At 54.1% G+C, this 17,103-nt stretch overlaps 1 protein-coding gene across 1 annotated transcript; it reads left to right on the forward strand.

Moving 5' to 3' along the window:
• The first annotated feature begins 8,602 nt into the window (after window positions 1-8,602).
• On the forward strand, window positions 8,603-16,631 carry CTU1 (cytosolic thiouridylase subunit 1). Its single transcript, XM_012643111.1, has 3 exons — window positions 8,603-8,641; window positions 11,795-12,323; window positions 15,871-16,631. Exons 2-3 carry the CDS (start codon window positions 11,816-11,818, stop codon window positions 16,398-16,400), a joined length of 1,038 nt encoding a protein of 345 aa, XP_012498565.1. The 5' UTR covers window positions 8,603-8,641; window positions 11,795-11,815; the 3' UTR covers window positions 16,401-16,631.
• Window positions 16,632-17,103: the final 472 nt, after the last annotated feature.

Below are 17,103 nucleotides of genomic sequence, written 5' to 3' on the forward strand. Positions count from 1 at the left end.
CCCATCTGTCCAGACCCTTGAGTCTCAGGCTGAGGGTGTTCATGGAGGTCAGGGGTGGGACTCAGGGCCATGGTGATGCGGGTGGCCCAGGAGGGGGGAGCAGCAGCCTCCTCCCCCATCAGCAACCACATGTGGCCGTCCCCTCTCTGCACATCGAGGTCAGCACAGCAGAGCCAGATCCTGTCCTAATAGATTCACTGTCCAGTGGCAGAAAATAAGTCTCCCAACCTCTGAGCTCCCCGTGACAGGAGATTCAGTGGGTGATGTGCAGGCAGGGTGGGGATGGCTCCTCCCTAGTATGGAGGTGCAGTGTCAGGAGGACTGAGCGCAGGGACATGGGGCTGTGAGGTGAGGATTCCGTGCGTTAATGCATGCCAAGGACACAGAAGTTAATACATGCCAAGGACACAGAGGAGGCCTGGGAGACGGAGGCTGTTGTTATTGTACAGTGAGGTTTGGTGGGGAGGAAAGTCTGAGACGAAGGGCAGATTTCGAAAGGGGTAGAAACTTCTCCTTTCCTCAAGGCAGCCTGGGCATCAGGTCAGATTTCACCACCCTCGTTATCTCACAAGGCCTCCTTCCTCCAGAGCAGGCCGGGTGGCCCGGCCCGCAGGGCTTTCCTGCTGCAGGTTCTGCTCCCAGGGGTGTCCTGGTGACGCCTGCCTTGGGGCTGCCCACTCCGGGATGGTCAGGATTATGTACAAGAAGAAACACACACCCGAATTCAACACAAGATGATTTTCAACTGTGTTTCTGGGGCTGGAGGAAGTAGGGGGAGCTTCCCTTGACCCAGGTCAGTTTTTCTTGAAACATTTCTTCAAGGAAATATAACACACGCAGATAAAAGTGTCCCCCCAAAACCGACTTAGTGGTTTAAACAAAATGTAGAACATCACCAGCACCCCAAGTGTTCCCCTTTCCTGTGGGCCACACCCCACTCCCTCCCGAAGGAGCCCCTATCTTCACTGTAATGCTCGTTGCCTCTTGCTTTTCTATGTATTTTTGTCATCTGAGCGTGCTGCCTTGAACACTATGACTTTGCACACCTTTTTCTGAAGAGGTTGTTACATAGAAAATTACAGCCTACTTTCTCGCACTCGCCTTCACAGATCCGCCTGTGCCATGTGAGAGCCGCATTGTCTATAACTGGAGTAGACCAGCTTTGGTAATTGAGAAGGGGAGGTGCAGAGCTTGGGCAAGCATAGCCCGCCCGCCCCCACCACCAATGCTTGCATTTTCAGCTGGTATCTCACCCTGCAGCCGCTTCCCCTTCCTGGGCCCCTCACCCTTGCCTAATCGCTGTCTCCCAACAGGGGCAGTTGCAGCATCTCAATGGTCAGAAGGGCTGAGCCATGGCCCATCTGTTTCTGAAAGTCCCAAGTTGCAAAGAAAAGAAGAAGAATACAAAGGAGAGACAGAGGAAAGCCACAGAGAATCTAACTGAGCGTAGAACGGGTATTTATGACCAACTTAGGACCCAGAAGACCTGGGAGGCCCTGGAGCCCCGCCCCCTCAATTTGTAGACGAGGACACCAGGTTTCAGAATATCGAGTGCTATGATCTGAATGTTTGTGTCACTGCAAGATGTGTACGTTGAAATCCTAACCTCCAAGGTGATGGTATGAGGAGGTGGGGGTCCTTTGGTGGTGATTAGGTCACGATGGTGGAGCCCTCATATTGGAATTTGTGCCCTTATAAAAAGAGACCTCAGGGAGTGTGTTCACCCCTTCCAGCATGTGGGGACACAACTAAAAGGCATCATCTATGAGAAAAAGAGGCCCTCATCAGGCACCAGAGCTGCCGGAAACTTGGTCTTGGACTTCTCAGCCTCCAGAACTGTGAGAAATAAATTTACATTTATTATAAGCCACCCAGTTTATGGTATTTTGTCATTGCAATAGGAATGGACTAAGATAGCAAGTGAATTTCCAAAATCACACAGGGGTCCTGTCTCATGCTCTGCTGTGTACCCAGGGAGACACTTCATCGACCTTGTCTGTCCAGGATTGATCGGGCTGGAAAAGAGGAAGCTCATGTTCATTCGAGAGGGAAGAATTGTCAAATCCCTTCCATGAGCTGAGGAAGACATTCATTCATTCATGAGTGCATTCATTCATTCACTCTGCAGCCAGGAAGTGAGCATCCATGCTGTGCCTTGAAATTTCCAGGAAAGGGCTGAATAGGACAGACCCAGTCCTTGCCTTTGAACAGAGCAGCATGTGGTTGGGAGACAGACAAGTCACCTGACATTTCCAATGTCAGAGGGTAGGTGGCTGTGACGGGGGGGCACAGACTGGGGGTGGAGGTGTGGATCTTGCTCTTCTGGCATGGAAGGTGATTCTCAGGAAGGAACGGGCAGAGCAGACACAGTAGGAACTCTCAGGCAGTCATCGTGGATGTGAAGACCCTGGAACCCGGAACCCCTGGCCTCTCAGGAGCCGTGTTCCCATCCCTCTCACCCTCCCACTGCCCTGCAGACCCTCAGGCAGCTACCAAGTTCTGGGAGGTATGAAACCAACCCCACCTCTGCCCCAGCGGAGATCAGGGCACCACCCATAGGCGGCGTCCTTCTGCATGGGACAGACTGGCTCCTGGGGCTGTCCAGGAAAGGGTGATGGTGCTGTCCCTGGGGGCAGTGTCCGCGGTGGCGCTGTCTGTGGTGGTGATGTGGAGTTGAGCCCTGACTTTGGAGACGTCTGCAGCTCCACGGAGGGCCCTGACCACAGACAACAGGGGCCGTAGGTTGGAGTCAGACAGTCAACATGTCAGATGTCCTGGAGAGAGTGTAGGTCCACCTGGGAGGAGGCACACAGGAGAGGGACAGACTTCTGTTTTTGTGCCTTGTGCTTCTGTCTCCCCTCAGCAATGTCCCATGGACAATGCCAGGCCGTTGCCAGCAGTCCAAGATCGGAATGTTGAAGCCCTGTGCTGTCCCTCTACAAACATGTTCCCATTTCATCCTCCCGACATCCCTGACTGACTGAGGCAGTCCCCTTGGTCAGGGAGAAGAGGCATCTGACACTCAGACAGCTGAGTAACTGTAGGAAGTTGTCTCCAAAGACAACCCCAAGCAAGCCCACCCCTCCCTACACGAACGTGGCACTTCTGGCATTACGAGATGGAGTTTATTATTACTGTTATCATCTTTTCTTGACTCTGAATTGGACTCATGACGCTTTGACCAATAAAAAATAGAGAAAAAGGTGTTCAGAGACTTCTGTGGCTCAGACAGTAAAGAGATCTTGCAGCTTCCACTCCACTGCATGGATCCCTGGGCTTCTGTGTGAGCAACTCGCGGTGCTCTGAAGCAGAGAGATGCTGCGTGCAGGAGCACTGAGGTTCCAGACATCCGGCCCCAGTTCAGGCCACCATCTCAGTGCAACCGCCCGGACGAGCCCAAAGAAAAACTAGTAAGAAAGTTGCCTATCTGGGCTCCAGCCAATTTACAGCACCACAGATGTAGTAAAGTGACTACTTGCCCACTGAATTTGGAGGTGGTTTGACGTGCAGCAGTAGGTAATGGAAACAGTAGCCCACACAAATCACAGCCAATATGGAAAAGGTAATGTTGGAAGTTTATTAGTCTAATTTTCCTACCTGCTGTATTTAAAGGATTACTTTTAAACAGTAATTGGCAGGCTTTGGTGAAGACACTTGTGAAGGCTTTGTTCTCCGTCACGTGACCGGGCTGGAACCACATTTCCCAGAACTCCCTTCCCCATTTGCTTTGAGGTGACACAAAAGAAGGGGGAAGTTGAAGCTGCAGCCACGATGCTCTGAGGGTCAGTGTAGGGCCAGGTGCTACTGCAGCTCCGCACACTGTCCCTGATTTGTCAGGTCACTGCCCTGGAGAGGCATGATATCTGTTAACTGCTGGGCAGCAAGGATAGTGTTGGGGACACTGGCTGGGCATCAGGGAGCAGAGAAGTATTGAGTCCTGACACCTGCATTGGTGACACAGGTGGACACAGGTAGCCAAGAGAGTGTACAGTGCTGTGCAAAGGATCCAGGAAAGCTCCATCCCCAATACCTCTCTCTTCCTAAAATTCCTTTTGGGATGACATAGGATCTCTTTGACCTGACAACTAGAGCCATTTGCCCATTCGCAGGCTCACCCAGCTCACAAACCGCAGACTGTGAGACTTCTTGGCCTCCAAGATTTGTGTCAATCAACCCCTCATAATAAATTTCTGTGTATGTGTGTGTGTGTGTGTGTGTGTGTGTGTGTGTCTGTGTGTGTCTGTGTGTGTCCTGTTGGTTCTGTTTCCCTGGAGAAACCCAACAAATACAGGCAGTAAGGGGACAGATAGACTAAGCAAGGTCTCAGGGGCCATATTTCCTACTTTCACAATATTTCCACGAGAAATAGGAGCCACTGAAGGGCTGCAAGCATGAGAGCTGGAGGCGACACGGTCATCCGTGTTTTCGGATGTCCACTCTGGCTGCCCTGGGGAGAGCGGGCAGGAGGAGCAGCTGGAGGGAACCAGGAGAGTGAGCAGGAGTCTGGGGCCACTTATCATCCTGTATGTTGTGGACGGGGACTCCCATCACTCAGCGCAGCAGGACCCTCATTCACCTTTGTAACCCCTGAAAACGTTGGGCCGAACTTCGCTCACAGTAGGCGATACAAACGCAGAAATTCAAAGCTCAGATTTAGGGGAGAAAGAGAACAAATCTAGTGTACAATAGGAAGAAAGTTTTGAATGAAAACTGTATAGTGTTAACACGGTAACTTTTGAGGGTGGGAGGACAAGTTCCTGAAATCTCATCGCCTCATCAGAGGGCTGGGACAGGGGACAGGAAGGAACAGGGATGGGCAGGGGAGGGGGCGGTGCACACATGGGGAGAGGGACAGGCAGGACAAAAAGCAGCAGTCAGTGGGGTGTGAGTGGACAGTTTCCAGAGAGCAGCTGACATGTCTGTCCTCAGGGCTCAGTATCCACACCTCAGAAGGAAGGGCTCAGTCAGGTCCCCTCGCCCAGCTACCCCGGGGGCTCCGCACCTGCGCAGCCAACACGGGTCTCAGATCACCAGATCACAGTTTAATTCTGACTCCTGGTGGGTCAGGACAGCTCAGCCCCACCTAGAACTCAGGGACATATTGCTGTGCTATACTAGAGACAGGCAGGTCTGTTCACCTGCTGCAGTAGATGCAGGTGAGGCCATAGGTGAGGAGGAAACCAGCCCGCATGAGGGCCCCTGATCAGGGTGAGGACCAGGACCCAGGAGCCCTCCTGCTCCACAGTGACACATCTGCAGCCAGAGGAGCCCCCTGGGGAAGAGGAGAGGAGGTGAGGTTCCGTCCCCAGGCCTCAGCCCCTCACAAAGCCCGAACACCTGACCACGCTGCCCACTCCAGCACCTGCATCTCCATCCTCTACATGGGGCACCTCCAGGACCCTGGGTGCTGAGAGCTGGGAAGGATTCAGGGCTTTTCTCTTCTGGGACCAGCTCAGTGTGGCAGGGGGGTTGCTGTCAGCCACACAGACCAGGCGCAGGGACTGGCCCCCCTGACAGTCAGGGACATGCCATTGCTCAGGGTCTTCAGGGCTGGGTGAGAGACAGAGAGAGCAGGAGGCTGAGCTGAGACACCCATCTCTCCCTTAGCTACTATCAAACAGAAACAGAAGACACCTGATAATTTCAGTGGCACTCCTGGGTTGATTATGGTTGCATCGGGGGTTTGTGGGCAGAAACCTGACTGTGGGAGAGTGATGTCGAATCTCACCCTTCCCGTCTTGTGAGCCCGGGAGTCCAGCTCTGCTGTGGATTGGCAGGGACCTTATTCCCAACTAGCCCCAGAGAGAAGAGATACCTCCACTATTTTCTCGAAAGGCAATGCTGCCCAAGGAATGGAGTGTCTAGGACAGAAACGCAACAGTTCCTGCTTCAGCGGTAAGGGTTGGAAGGGGTGGTGGCCCTCCCTCCTTCTCCAGCCACACAAACAGCAAAGAAAGTGGGTTCTGGAATCCTTCCTGTCCCCTCTCCTCAGTGTGGGCCCCAGGAACCAGGCACTAAGTATCCCAAGTCCTTGGATTCCCTCCCTATTGTGTTCAGTGTCCTGGGAGTCCTGGCCCCGCCAAACTCACAGGAAACATTGAGCTGGATGGTTTTCTATGACCAAGCAGGCTCCAGAAAACACCACACACTAGGGTAGCTGATGCCACATCCCTGGGATTGTGGGGTGAAGACCTAGAAATGAAGGATTGCCCAGATCCTTTATTTGCTATGATACACTGAACTGTCTCCTCCTTCCAGCCTTACCTTGAAACAATGTTTCTGGGGTGCAGGTGAAGAAGCCTCAGTACACAAGAGGATACCTATCCTCCCAAGACAGAACAGACCTGGTGAGCCCCAGGCAACCGGGATTGGGCTTTCAGTGGTGCTGCAGGGTGCTCAGGGTCGGGTCCTGAGTTCAAATGTTACCCAGCTCTGCTGAGGGGTCTGATCCCACAAGCAGGGAGCCCAGTCCTCGGGCCAGGAGGGCAGCCGTGTAACGTGAGCTGGTGGAAAGGTCTGACTTGCCTGAGATAAAAGAACTTGAGGAACAAGCAGACAGTCTCATCGGTGGGCTTCGCTCCTCCTCTCTGCCTCTCGGTTCATCTTCAGGGACTTTTCTGGATGTTTGGCTGTCCCTGCTTGTGTAAGGACAGTCAGACTACAGGAAAGACCTGGGTCTAAGATTGAGGATCCCAGTGGGGACCTAGAGGGATAATGATCCCAGGAGAGTATCTGGTGGGCCGCATGTAGAGACGTTGAGAATGGGAGTGTCAGGGACTCACAGGGAAGCGGCCATCAGTTTTAAGAACTAAAATTACTAGAGCAAGAAGCATCTGTTAACTCTTATTTTACTCACTGTTGTATTTCAGGAAAGGCTTTTTAAACTGTTTTCTCATAAGACCTTTCTAGGTATGATTTGTACTTATTAAATAGAATATTTAGCAGATCTTGGAGAAACCAGCTGACTTTCAGTCATCCTGGAGTGTGTCCCCATCTCCCCCATCAGGAGGCAGAGTTCAGAAGGAAGTGACCAGGTCTGATTCATTTGTGTCACCGAAACCTAGCCCAGGGCCATCCTGGCACAAGGAGTCCTCACGAGATAAATTCAACAAAGGAACCAATGAGCACAAATGGACAGAACTGGCCCATGATGACACTTAACAGTGACCTCATGGAGGTCATCTAAGCGGAAAGGAAGGCATCACGGTTTGGGGAAAAATGGGTGTGGCTTCCCTCTCACATGATCTTGCCTTGGGGTGCTGTACATCTCAGCCTTTGACTCTCTGAGGCTCTGGTTCCTTCATCTTCAGAAACTTTGAACCCTGGTTTTGTGGGGAACTAGGTTTGGAGACCCTCAAGGGTCTCAGTTGCTTAGCCCTGGATATCCAGGCTCCTGGGTATCTGAATCCTTGGACTCCTTGGGTCCTGATACTTGAGTCTCCAGGGTCGCCAAGGCCCTTGGGCTTTGGGGGAAAGGTGAGGGTATCCAGATCCCTGTGACTTGGAGGTGGGGAAGGTTGTCTCTAGGGTACTGGTTCTCTCAGCTGCTTGGGCCCCAGGGGTCTGCGTCTTTAAACTCCCTTGGTCTCAAGGGTCTGAGTCTCTGGGCCTCTAAGCTCCTGGGTTAGGGGGAAGAGTCTGAACCTTTGGATCCTTCCATCTGGAGGGTGTGGGTCTCCAGACCCCTGGTTCACTGGAACTCTGGAGGTTCCATGACCCTAGGCCCAGAGAATACTGAGTATCAGAGGTCTGAGATTCAGATTCTTCAGTCTTGAAAGTCGGGGTCTCTGGGGTCCCTAGGGTCCCCGGATCGTCAGGACTCTCTCACCTGCCCTTTATCCTTCGAATTCCACCTCCAGCACCACGTGAGAGGAGTGGGTGGGTACCCGTTTCACTGCCCGGCATCTGCGCAGTGGATCTCAGTCGCACTCACTACCCAGGACCAATGGCACGTGCAGACACCCCCTCCAATACCGTTGACAGCTGATGCACACGCAGAGACCCTCAGCCTGCACCCCGCTCCCTCTCCCAATTCGACCTGCACCCGCGGAATCTCTGTCCTGCGCGTGCGCCATCTCCCCATTTTACGCTCGCGACCAACCCCTGCGCCCCTACCTTTAATTCCCACCTGCAACCCCTTTCTACCTCAAGGTAGAAAAATTATGCTCTGTAATGCCTTTAAAACCATATAATAATCCCCCCAAACCAGGAAATCAGACTACAGCCACTTCGCCTATCCAGCAGATGCTGGGGGGAGGGGGGGTTGGTAGGAGAGGAGCGAGAGACACACACACACACACACACACACACACACACACACACGGGACACGGCGCGCTGCCATAGCAACCACCGTACACGGAGCTCCGCTGCTCCCGTGCGCAGGCGCAGAAAGGAAACATAGCAGTGCATTTGGGGAGCTGTAGGCAGAACACGAGGAGGGGCCGCAGCAGTTGCTGGGAGTTGTAGGCCAAGCCGGCCTCGGAGCAACAGGAGCTTCTGGAGGAGCTGCTGCGTGATGTTCTGGAAGCCGTACGTAAGGCAGCCCCAAGGCCTTGTGGGAGTCGTAGTCTCTAAGTCACTTCCGTGCAGAGCTTCCGCGTGGCAGGCCCTCTGGACGTCTGAGCACCGCGTTCTGCTCCGGTGAGTATTTTCTCCTGCGTCGGATCGGCCCGTGGATGGTGACACTCGCCTCTGTGATTTCCCAGTCCTGTGACCCAGAGGCCTTCTGGCCAGGATCCCTACTCTGGACACTGCGGTCCGGCCTATCTCTTGCCCTTCCAGCTCCTTCCCCCCACGTAAGGATAAGCCCATCTGCCGGCCCCTGTCCCCATGTCACACCTTATCCATCTTTCTGACAAAGCTGCAATCCAGAGGCATCCCTGGGGTCCGCGGCCTGGCTTCTGGGAGCTTTTATTATTCCCTCCCATCCTGTAGATATTTACTGAGCACCGACTCTGTGCAAGGCGGCGGGTTTGGGGAGCGGGAACAAGGCCAACCCTATACCTTCCTTTAAGAAGCTCGGTGGGAGTGACAGCCAAGTCAGGATCAGGACTGGGATGGAGGCATACAAGCAGCTCTGGGAGCCCAGCGGAGGCGCCCGACCCAGTTTGGGGTCCATAAAGTCTTTGAGGGGAAGGCACTTCAATCCTGGTAACAGGTCCAAATGGAGTTCCTGGTCTTTTCCCCTCACTAAATAGCCCCAACATCCTCCCAGGGGCTCAGGCCAAAACCTCAAAATTATCCTTAATCTCCCTCTTTTATCATCACCCCACGCTCCACTCCAATCCAAGTCTTGTGCAAGTCCTATGGACTCCACCTTCAAAACAGACCCAGGATTTCATTTCTTCCCACGTCCACTGCCACCACCCCGTCCAGTCCTCCACCATCTCGCTGAGCACCGCCATAGCCTCCTCACTGGCCTCCCGGCTTCTGCCCTTGCCACTGACAGTCCTTCCCACACAGCAGCCAAAGGAATCCTTTTGAAACCTATGTGAGATGATTTCCCTTCTCTGCTCAAAAACCTTCCATGGCTCCTGTCTCCCTGTGAATAAAACTGAAATTCCACATCATGGCCCATGAGGCTCCGCCAACTTGTGCAACCGCATCTGCTGCCAGGGTCTCCCTTCCACAGGATGTGGACCCCCAGGACTGGGTGACTAGATCTAGAGGGTGACATGAGTCCAAGGTGACCTTATGCCCTGTCCTGCAGAAGTGCTGGGTGGTGGTGGCTACTCTCAGAAGACAGGGGACAGCTGGGCAAGGACAGGTTTCTGCATTGTGAGGCATAAGTTGTCTGGGCACTTAGTGTCTGAGGGTCTGAAAGGTGCCCCAGAGGGGATCTTCAGTGGGCCGTTTGGAGGACCAGCCTTGATGGACATCTGAATATCATGACTTAGAGGCGCCCACAGGGAGAACGGGAAGAAGGGTGTCGGGCAGGACCTGAGGACATGAAGATGCCCTCCCAGAGAGATGTGAGCAGAAGAATATTCAGGAACTCAGACAGAGGATTGAGCCAGAAGCCAAGGGAGAAGAGATTTCAAGGGGTGTTGCTCAGTGTGAGTCCTGAGGGCTGCTTGCTGGGCTCAGTGACAGAGAGAACAGCCAGTGCAAACACCTGGAGGCAGACGTGTTCCTCAGGCGTTTGACAGACAGTAGAAGCCAGTGTGGCTGAAGCAGAGTGCGAGGAGATGAGGTCAGAGGAAAAAGGAGCCAGATCACGTAGGACCTCATCAGCCATTAGCAGGGACTGAAGTGAGACGAGATCCACGGGAGGATGGCAAGAAGATACTGGGCAGGATCCCACTGGCTGTTAAGTGGAGAAGAGTGTGAAGAGGAGGGGACGTGGGGACAGGGAGACCAGTGAGGAGCCCCCTGCAAGAGTCCCAGAGAGAGACGGCCCAGACTAGGGTGGCGACCGTGGAGATAGTGAGAAGTGATTGGCTATTTTGAAGCTACAGTCAAACAGGATTTACTTCATTCTGTTTGGACACCTGGAGTTTGAGGTCTGAGGAAGCCTGAGTAGGGTATTTGGAGAAAAGGTCCAGATGTGACATTGTGATTTGGTCATCCACTGGGAGAGTGACGACTTTTGTTGGGAGAGACAACAGTCCAGGATCCCGGACCTCAGGCTTCTGGCCTGAGCAGCTGGAAGGACGGAGCTGCCCTTTACTCCAGGAGAAACCTGTTTTGTTAAGAGGAATCAGGAATTTGGGTTTTGAGATGCCTATTAGAAATGTGACTGTCCCTGCCCTTATGGAAATTAGACAGTAAATATAGAGTCACATAAAATCCACACATTGTGATAAATTCTAGAAGCAGCCTGTTCTGAATGACAAGAAGGCTACTGCAGTAGTCCAGGCTGGAGATGATGGTGGCTTGAGGAGGGGGGACTGAGCCTGGTAAATTTTCATGGCTTCACTAGGCACCTGGGACCAAGGAGGGTGTGTGTGTGTGGCTGGAAGGTTGGAGTCCTGGCTGAGTGGGGAGGGGCAAGGTGGGAAAGGAGAAGAGATCGGGGTCAAGGGTGGGTTGATCCATGTCTTGATGAGGCCACAGAAGCCTGTGGGGATTCTGATCCCAGAGCAGGGTTGAATCCAATCCTACAGGCCCACACCCCTCACCTCCAAAACAGGTGCAACCCCAGCTGGTCTCCCGAGAGGTGTGATTCAGGCTGCCTCTATGTGTCCCTGGCAGTCACCTTGCCTTTCAGAGGATGCAATCGGGACCCATTTCTAGAGACAGTGTCTTTAGGGGTAAAGTGAAATCCAATTGGTCTTTCCTGTTTATCCCCCTTCCCCTGAACAGAGCTGCAGTCCCCTGGCCTCTGTGTTTAGAGTCACTGGCCCCTCTTGTCCCAAGCTCTCTCAACATCCCTGGAGGCCCAGGTCAATGATACCCACCCTGTCCCTCTGATCAGGGGTGTAACATGGGTGGCCTCCCTGGAGGCCATGCAACTGGTCCTTAACAGACACCCCATCCCATGGACAGGACACAACCTAATTCCAGGTATAACCTGGCTGTCTCTTCCTCTCTTTCCTCCAAAACCAATTCCTTAAGTTCCTTCTCTTTTGGGTGCATACCGAGTTCAACCCAAGAAGGCTTTCTGGACGAAGTGGCCCTCAGTCACCAGAACCATGTACAACTCTCCTGTCCCCAGCTCCAGAATAAGCTACTCTGCCCGCACACACCTGCCCCTGGCCTATTCCCGGCAGGGGTGCTATCAGGCAGCCTCTCAGGCAAAGACCCCGCAATCCGGAATCCACATGTAACCCACTCCCCTCTCTCCCGCTCTAGGAGAAGCCGACGCCTCCCGCGATGCCCGCCCCACCGTGCACCTCCTGCCACACGGCACGAGCTGCCCTCCGCCGCCCGCGCTCGGGACACGCGCTGTGTGGCGCCTGCTTCTGCGCCACCTTCGAGGCCGAGGTGCTGCACACGGTGCTCGCGGGCCGCCTGCTGCCTCCGGGTGCAGTGGTGGCCGTGGGCGCCTCGGGTGGCAAGGACTCCACCGTGCTCGCGCACGTGTTGCGCGAGCTCGCGCCGCGCCTGGACATCTCGCTGCAGCTCGTGGCTGTGGACGAGGGCATTGGCGGCTACCGGGACGCGGCGCTGGCGGCTGTGCAGCGCCAGGCAGCGCGCTGGGAGCTGCCGCTCACCGTCGTGGCCTACGCAGACCTCTTCGGGGGCTGGACGATGGACGCCGTGGCCCGCAGCACGGCCGGCTTGGGCCGCAGCCGCTCCTGCTGTACCTTCTGCGGGGTGCTGCGGCGCCGAGCGCTGGAGGAAGGGGCGCGCCTCGTGGGAGCCACGCACATTGTGACGGGTGAGCGCAGGCGCGGGGCGCGGCGGGAGTGCGCAGGCCGGGGGCGGGGCCCCAAAGGGGGACTTGGGCGCATGCCCTGAAAGTGGGAAAGGCGACCATGGGCGTGACTTACGAGGAGGAGCCCAGTGAGCAGCTAGGGATGTGCGCGTGCTCCTGTTTGGGGCTCACGACACTGGGGAGAAAACCGGGCTGCGCAGGGTGTCACAAAGGCTTGGGTCTTGGCCACCGTCTTGGTCTTTACAGATTGGCAAAGTGGTTGGGAGGTAAAAGTCTCTGGGGATTAGATCTTTGGTTCTTTACTTATTTTTACTTGTTTCTAATATTCTTGGCCTCTCACGGTCCATCTGTCAGACTCCATCTCTATCTCTGAAAAGGATCTCTGCCTCTTAACTCCTTTTGTTGGCCTCTCCTCCTCTCTTTGATAATTCGTTTTTATTCTCTCTCTCATCCATTCCTTCAACGAACAGCTGCTGAGTTCCTACTACATGCCAGATCCAAACTGTGGCCATAACAAAGCTCTTAATCTCTCCGTACTCCTGTTTCCCCATCCCTACACCAGGGACCATTAATGGTGCCAGGTCAGAGACTTGTTATGACCATTAGATGAGTTAGTAGGAGTAAAGTATATATATCTGTGTGTTATCTATTATTATGTATTACATAATATATTTTATATGTGCTATTGTCATCATTGCCAGGCTAGGGCTGAGTATACAGTTATGTACAAGTTCCTACCTTTGTGTGGTTCTCAAATATAAAATTATAAATGCTCCTAAGTGGCCAGGCGTGGTGGCTCACGCCTGTAATCCTAGCACTCTGGGAGGCTGAGACGGGTGGATTGTTTGAGCTCAGGAGTTCGAGACCAGCCTGAGCAAGAGCAAGACCCCATCTCTACTAAAAAAATAGAAAGAAAATTATCTGGACAACTAAAAATATATATAGAAAAAATTAGCCGGGCATGGTGGCGCATGCCTATAGTCCCAGCTACTCTGGAGGCTGAGGCAGAAGGATTGCTTGAACCCAGCAGTTTGAGGTTGCTGTGAGCTAGGCTGATGCCACGGCACTCTAGTCCGGGCAACAGAGTGAGACTCTGTCTCAAAAAAAAAAAATGCTCCTAAGTGTTACTAAAGAAAATTACATGGACTATGTGTGCAAAGAGAGAACCTTGTGACATGGTGGGAGGGAGTCAGGAAAGTCTTTGAGATCTGAGAGCTCAAGGTGAAGAGGTGCACAGGGGTATGGGGTGGGGTGGGGTGGTTGTTGGCTTGTGCAAAAGCCAGTTTGAGATGCCCCAGGTAGGCCAATGTGGCTGGAGCCCAGAGAGCAAAGGGAGGTGAGGCTAGAGGTGGATGAATTCACACCTTACCCTTTGGGCAGTGGGGGAACCAGTGAAAGTGACATGAAGTGAAGAGTTTCAAAGGAATAGAACTTTGACAGGCTCACCCTGGCCATGGTAAAGAACCTAGGAGGGGCAAGGACATAGCCAAAGACACCAGTTAGGAGGGAGACAGCTGTAGTCGTCTAGGTGAGAAGTGATGGTTGTAGGAAACAGAAGGACAGAATCAACACATTCGAGGAATATGAAGACAAAGGTACCTCTGGGACTCTCTTCTCCCACCGTGCTAGGGCACGGACTCCGGGGAGAGCACCCAAGCTTCAGTCACTGGTGTAACCTTGGACAAATCCCAGATCTCTGAGCCTTAGCTTCCTCTGGTGGAGAACAGGAAGACTAATCCTTTCTGCACAAGAGCAGTCTGTATGGAGCAATGAGGTTGCCTTGGGTTTTAAAGTTAATTTATTAGAATCACTTATTAATTGTACTTACAAAAATAATGAAGGCTTCAGAAAAATCCCTAACTTATAAAGTGATTTTTACCCTTTGTTTATACACTCTATTTTTAAAGGCATATTATAATAGTTATTGTAATAATTATTACAAAATCAGGGAGCTCTTAAGTGGGTTTGTAATGACAAGGTGAGGAGCAAATCCAGCCTCCTGTAATTAACGTGGCTTACAACTTTAAGTCAGCAGACACAACTCTTGGACGATAAACACTTAACTGGATGTAGTTTCCAGTGGCACACATAGCTGGTCTCAAGGTCACAGGCCTTTGGAGGGTCACTATTACCACAAACAAAATTAGAGCAAAGTTCTTGCTGGGTTTTACTATGTACACTGGGGGTTTCTCAACTTCAGCCCTATTAACATTTGAGGCCAAGTAATTTGTTGTTCGGAGGCTATCCTGTGCATTGTAGGGTTTTAGTAGCATCCCTGGCCTCTACCCAGTGATGCTTGTAGCAACCCCCGGCCCCCGCCCCCGCCATCACAGCCAAAAATGTCTCCAGACATTGCCAAATGTCTCTGGGGTTAGGGAAGGAGGAGAAAATCACCCCAGGTTGTGAACCACTGGTACAGTCTCAAATATAACTTGACAAGACACAGGACAAATACAGATTTCGCTTCAATGATGGTGACTTTATGTGTAAATATTTCTCACTGGTCTTTCTAAACAAAGATGACACAGAAACACTGCAGTCAGAAAAAAAAAAAAGATAATATGCTGAAATAAATTTTTAAAAGAACACTGCAGCCTGTTTTGTCAGAGACACTGTGTCAAGAACCATTGCTTTTCTGTGGCTGCTATAGCAAATTACTACAAGTTTCACGGCTTAACACAAATTTATCATCTTGCAGTTCAGGAACTTAGAGGTCCAGCAAGAGTCTCGCTGGACTAAAACCCAGGTGTCAGCAGGGCTGCACTGGGAAGCGGGACGGGGGATCCATTTCCTTCCCTTTTCCAGCCTCTAGAGGCCGCCCACGTTCCCTGGCTCGTGGCCCCTTCCTCCTCTTTCAAAGGCAAGAATGGCAGGTTGAGTCCTCATTTTGCCTTGCTCTGACCTTACTTCTGTCCTCACTACCCCAACTCTGACTCTTCTGCCTCCCTCTTCCACGTCAAGGATTAGAAGTGATTAGATTGAGTCCCCCTGGATGGTCCAGGATCCTCCCCCAGGTTAAAGTCGGCTGGTTAGCAACCCTAACCCCACCTGCAACTTCAATTCCCCTTTGCCCTGTAACCAGACGTGTTCGCAGGTTCCCAGGATTAGCACATGGACACCCTAGGGGCTGGGGGAGAGCAGCCTGCCTACACCAGCTATCTTGAGATCTCCGTTAAATGCCATTTTGACTTTTGTGCACAGTTTGAATTACAGTTTTACAGCTTTAACAGAGGCTGAGAAGGTATTAATTAGCAGCATAAAGCACTTTTACTCCCTATGTGTAGGGGCAACTAGCACAGGATGTGGGATGCAGTAGCTGGGTGGCAAATGAGGGTACCCCCAAGTTGCTCCAGGAGAGTTTGTGTGTGTCTCCCTCTCGTTCTTGCTATGTCCATCTCCAGCCTCCACCTGGCTGCTCTACGATGCCCGGGGGGGTCCATGGCCCGCCGTCCCCATCCCCGTCTCTCTCTGGGTCCTGGCAGCCCTACGGTGCCCAGGTGGCTCCGCCCTCCGCTCCGCACCTCACTTGCTCCCGTCTCTCCCCCACCAGGTCACAACGCTGACGACATGGCGGAGACGGTGCTCATGAACTTCCTGCGGGGCGACACGGGGCGGCTGGCCCGGGGCGGGGGCCTGGGCTCGCCGGGCGAGGGGGGCGCCCTGCCGCGCTGCCGCCCGCTGCAGTTCGCGTCGCAGAAGGAGGTGGTGCTGTACGCGCACTTCCGCCGCCTCGACTACTTCTCCGAGGAGTGCGTCTACGCGCCCGAGGCCTTCCGCGGCCACGCCCGCGACCTGCTCAAGCGCCTGGAGGCGGCGCGGCCGTCGGCGGTGCTGGACCTCGTGCACTCGGCCGAGCGCCTGGCGCTGGCCCCGGCCGCGCTGCCCCCGCGCCCCGGCGCCTGCTCCCGCTGCGGGGCGCTCGCCAGCCGCGCGCTCTGCCAGGCCTGCGCCCTCCTGGACGGCCTGAACCGCGGCCGGCCGCGCCTGGCCATCGGCAAGGGCCGCCGGGGGCTGGACGAGGAGGGGCCGCCTGGGGATCGGGCCCGGCCCCCTGCCTCGGAGGCCATCCCCGCCTTCTAGAGACCGCAGGCCTCCGGCTGGGATCCGAGCTCCGGGGGTGGGGCTGCCTGTACATAGCGCTGTGAATAAAGCGGAGTTTCTCTCCCTGGCCTTCCGTGCGGGGTTGGGAGGAGGGCAGGGAGCCAGTGACCTGTAACCCTGCAGAAGGGGGGGGCGGGGAGCGGGCATATGTCTGGGTCTGAGGGAGGAGGGTTCTCGGGGTGGGCTACTGGGACTGAGGGAGGACGGGGCCAGTTCCGGGGCTGGGGTAACAGACTCCCAGCTCTCAGGAGGGGGTTGGGGAGCCGAACAACTTGTGGTCCCCGATCGAGTGGGACTTAGGGGGCTGCCTGCCTAGTGCCTCTGCCGGGTTCTGGGCGTGCTCAGGGTCGACCTAGCCCTCCTTGACACCAAGTGGCTGCTGTTTCCTGTTTGCCTGCGGTCACATGACTTGATGGGCACATGTCACTCACGGTTACCAGCGTGATGCTTCCTTCCCAGTGCAGCAGCGGGCACTGCAGCCCGTTATTTCATCCCCACCACGACCTCATTGGCTATGGCCTGAGGTGGGGTAAATGGCCCCAGGTCGCCCAGCTGGGAGGGTGCCTTCCAGAGCTCTCCGGGATTGCGGAATTGCCCCTCCATCACCTGACTCCTCCTGGTGTCTCTGTCTTGGCTGAGGAGGGGCTGAGTGGGCTTCCCAAACCCTGGGCTTTGCAGGCAG

The sequence above is a fragment of the Propithecus coquereli genome, unplaced genomic scaffold, assembly GCF_000956105.1.
Source record: "Propithecus coquereli isolate 6110/MARCELLA unplaced genomic scaffold, Pcoq_1.0 Scaffold193, whole genome shotgun sequence".
Lineage (NCBI taxonomy): Eukaryota > Metazoa > Chordata > Mammalia > Primates > Indriidae > Propithecus > Propithecus coquereli.

Bases quoted from the DNA above. Each gene is read 5' to 3' on its own strand.
- CTU1 (XM_012643111.1), top strand. From the start codon at position 11,816: ATGCCCGCCCCACCGTGCACCTCCTGCCACACGGCACGAGCTGCCCTC. The intron at 12,324-15,870 runs GTGAGCGCAGGC...CTCCCCCACCAG, and splicing joins AGCCACGCACATTGTGACGG to GTCACAACGCTGACGACATG.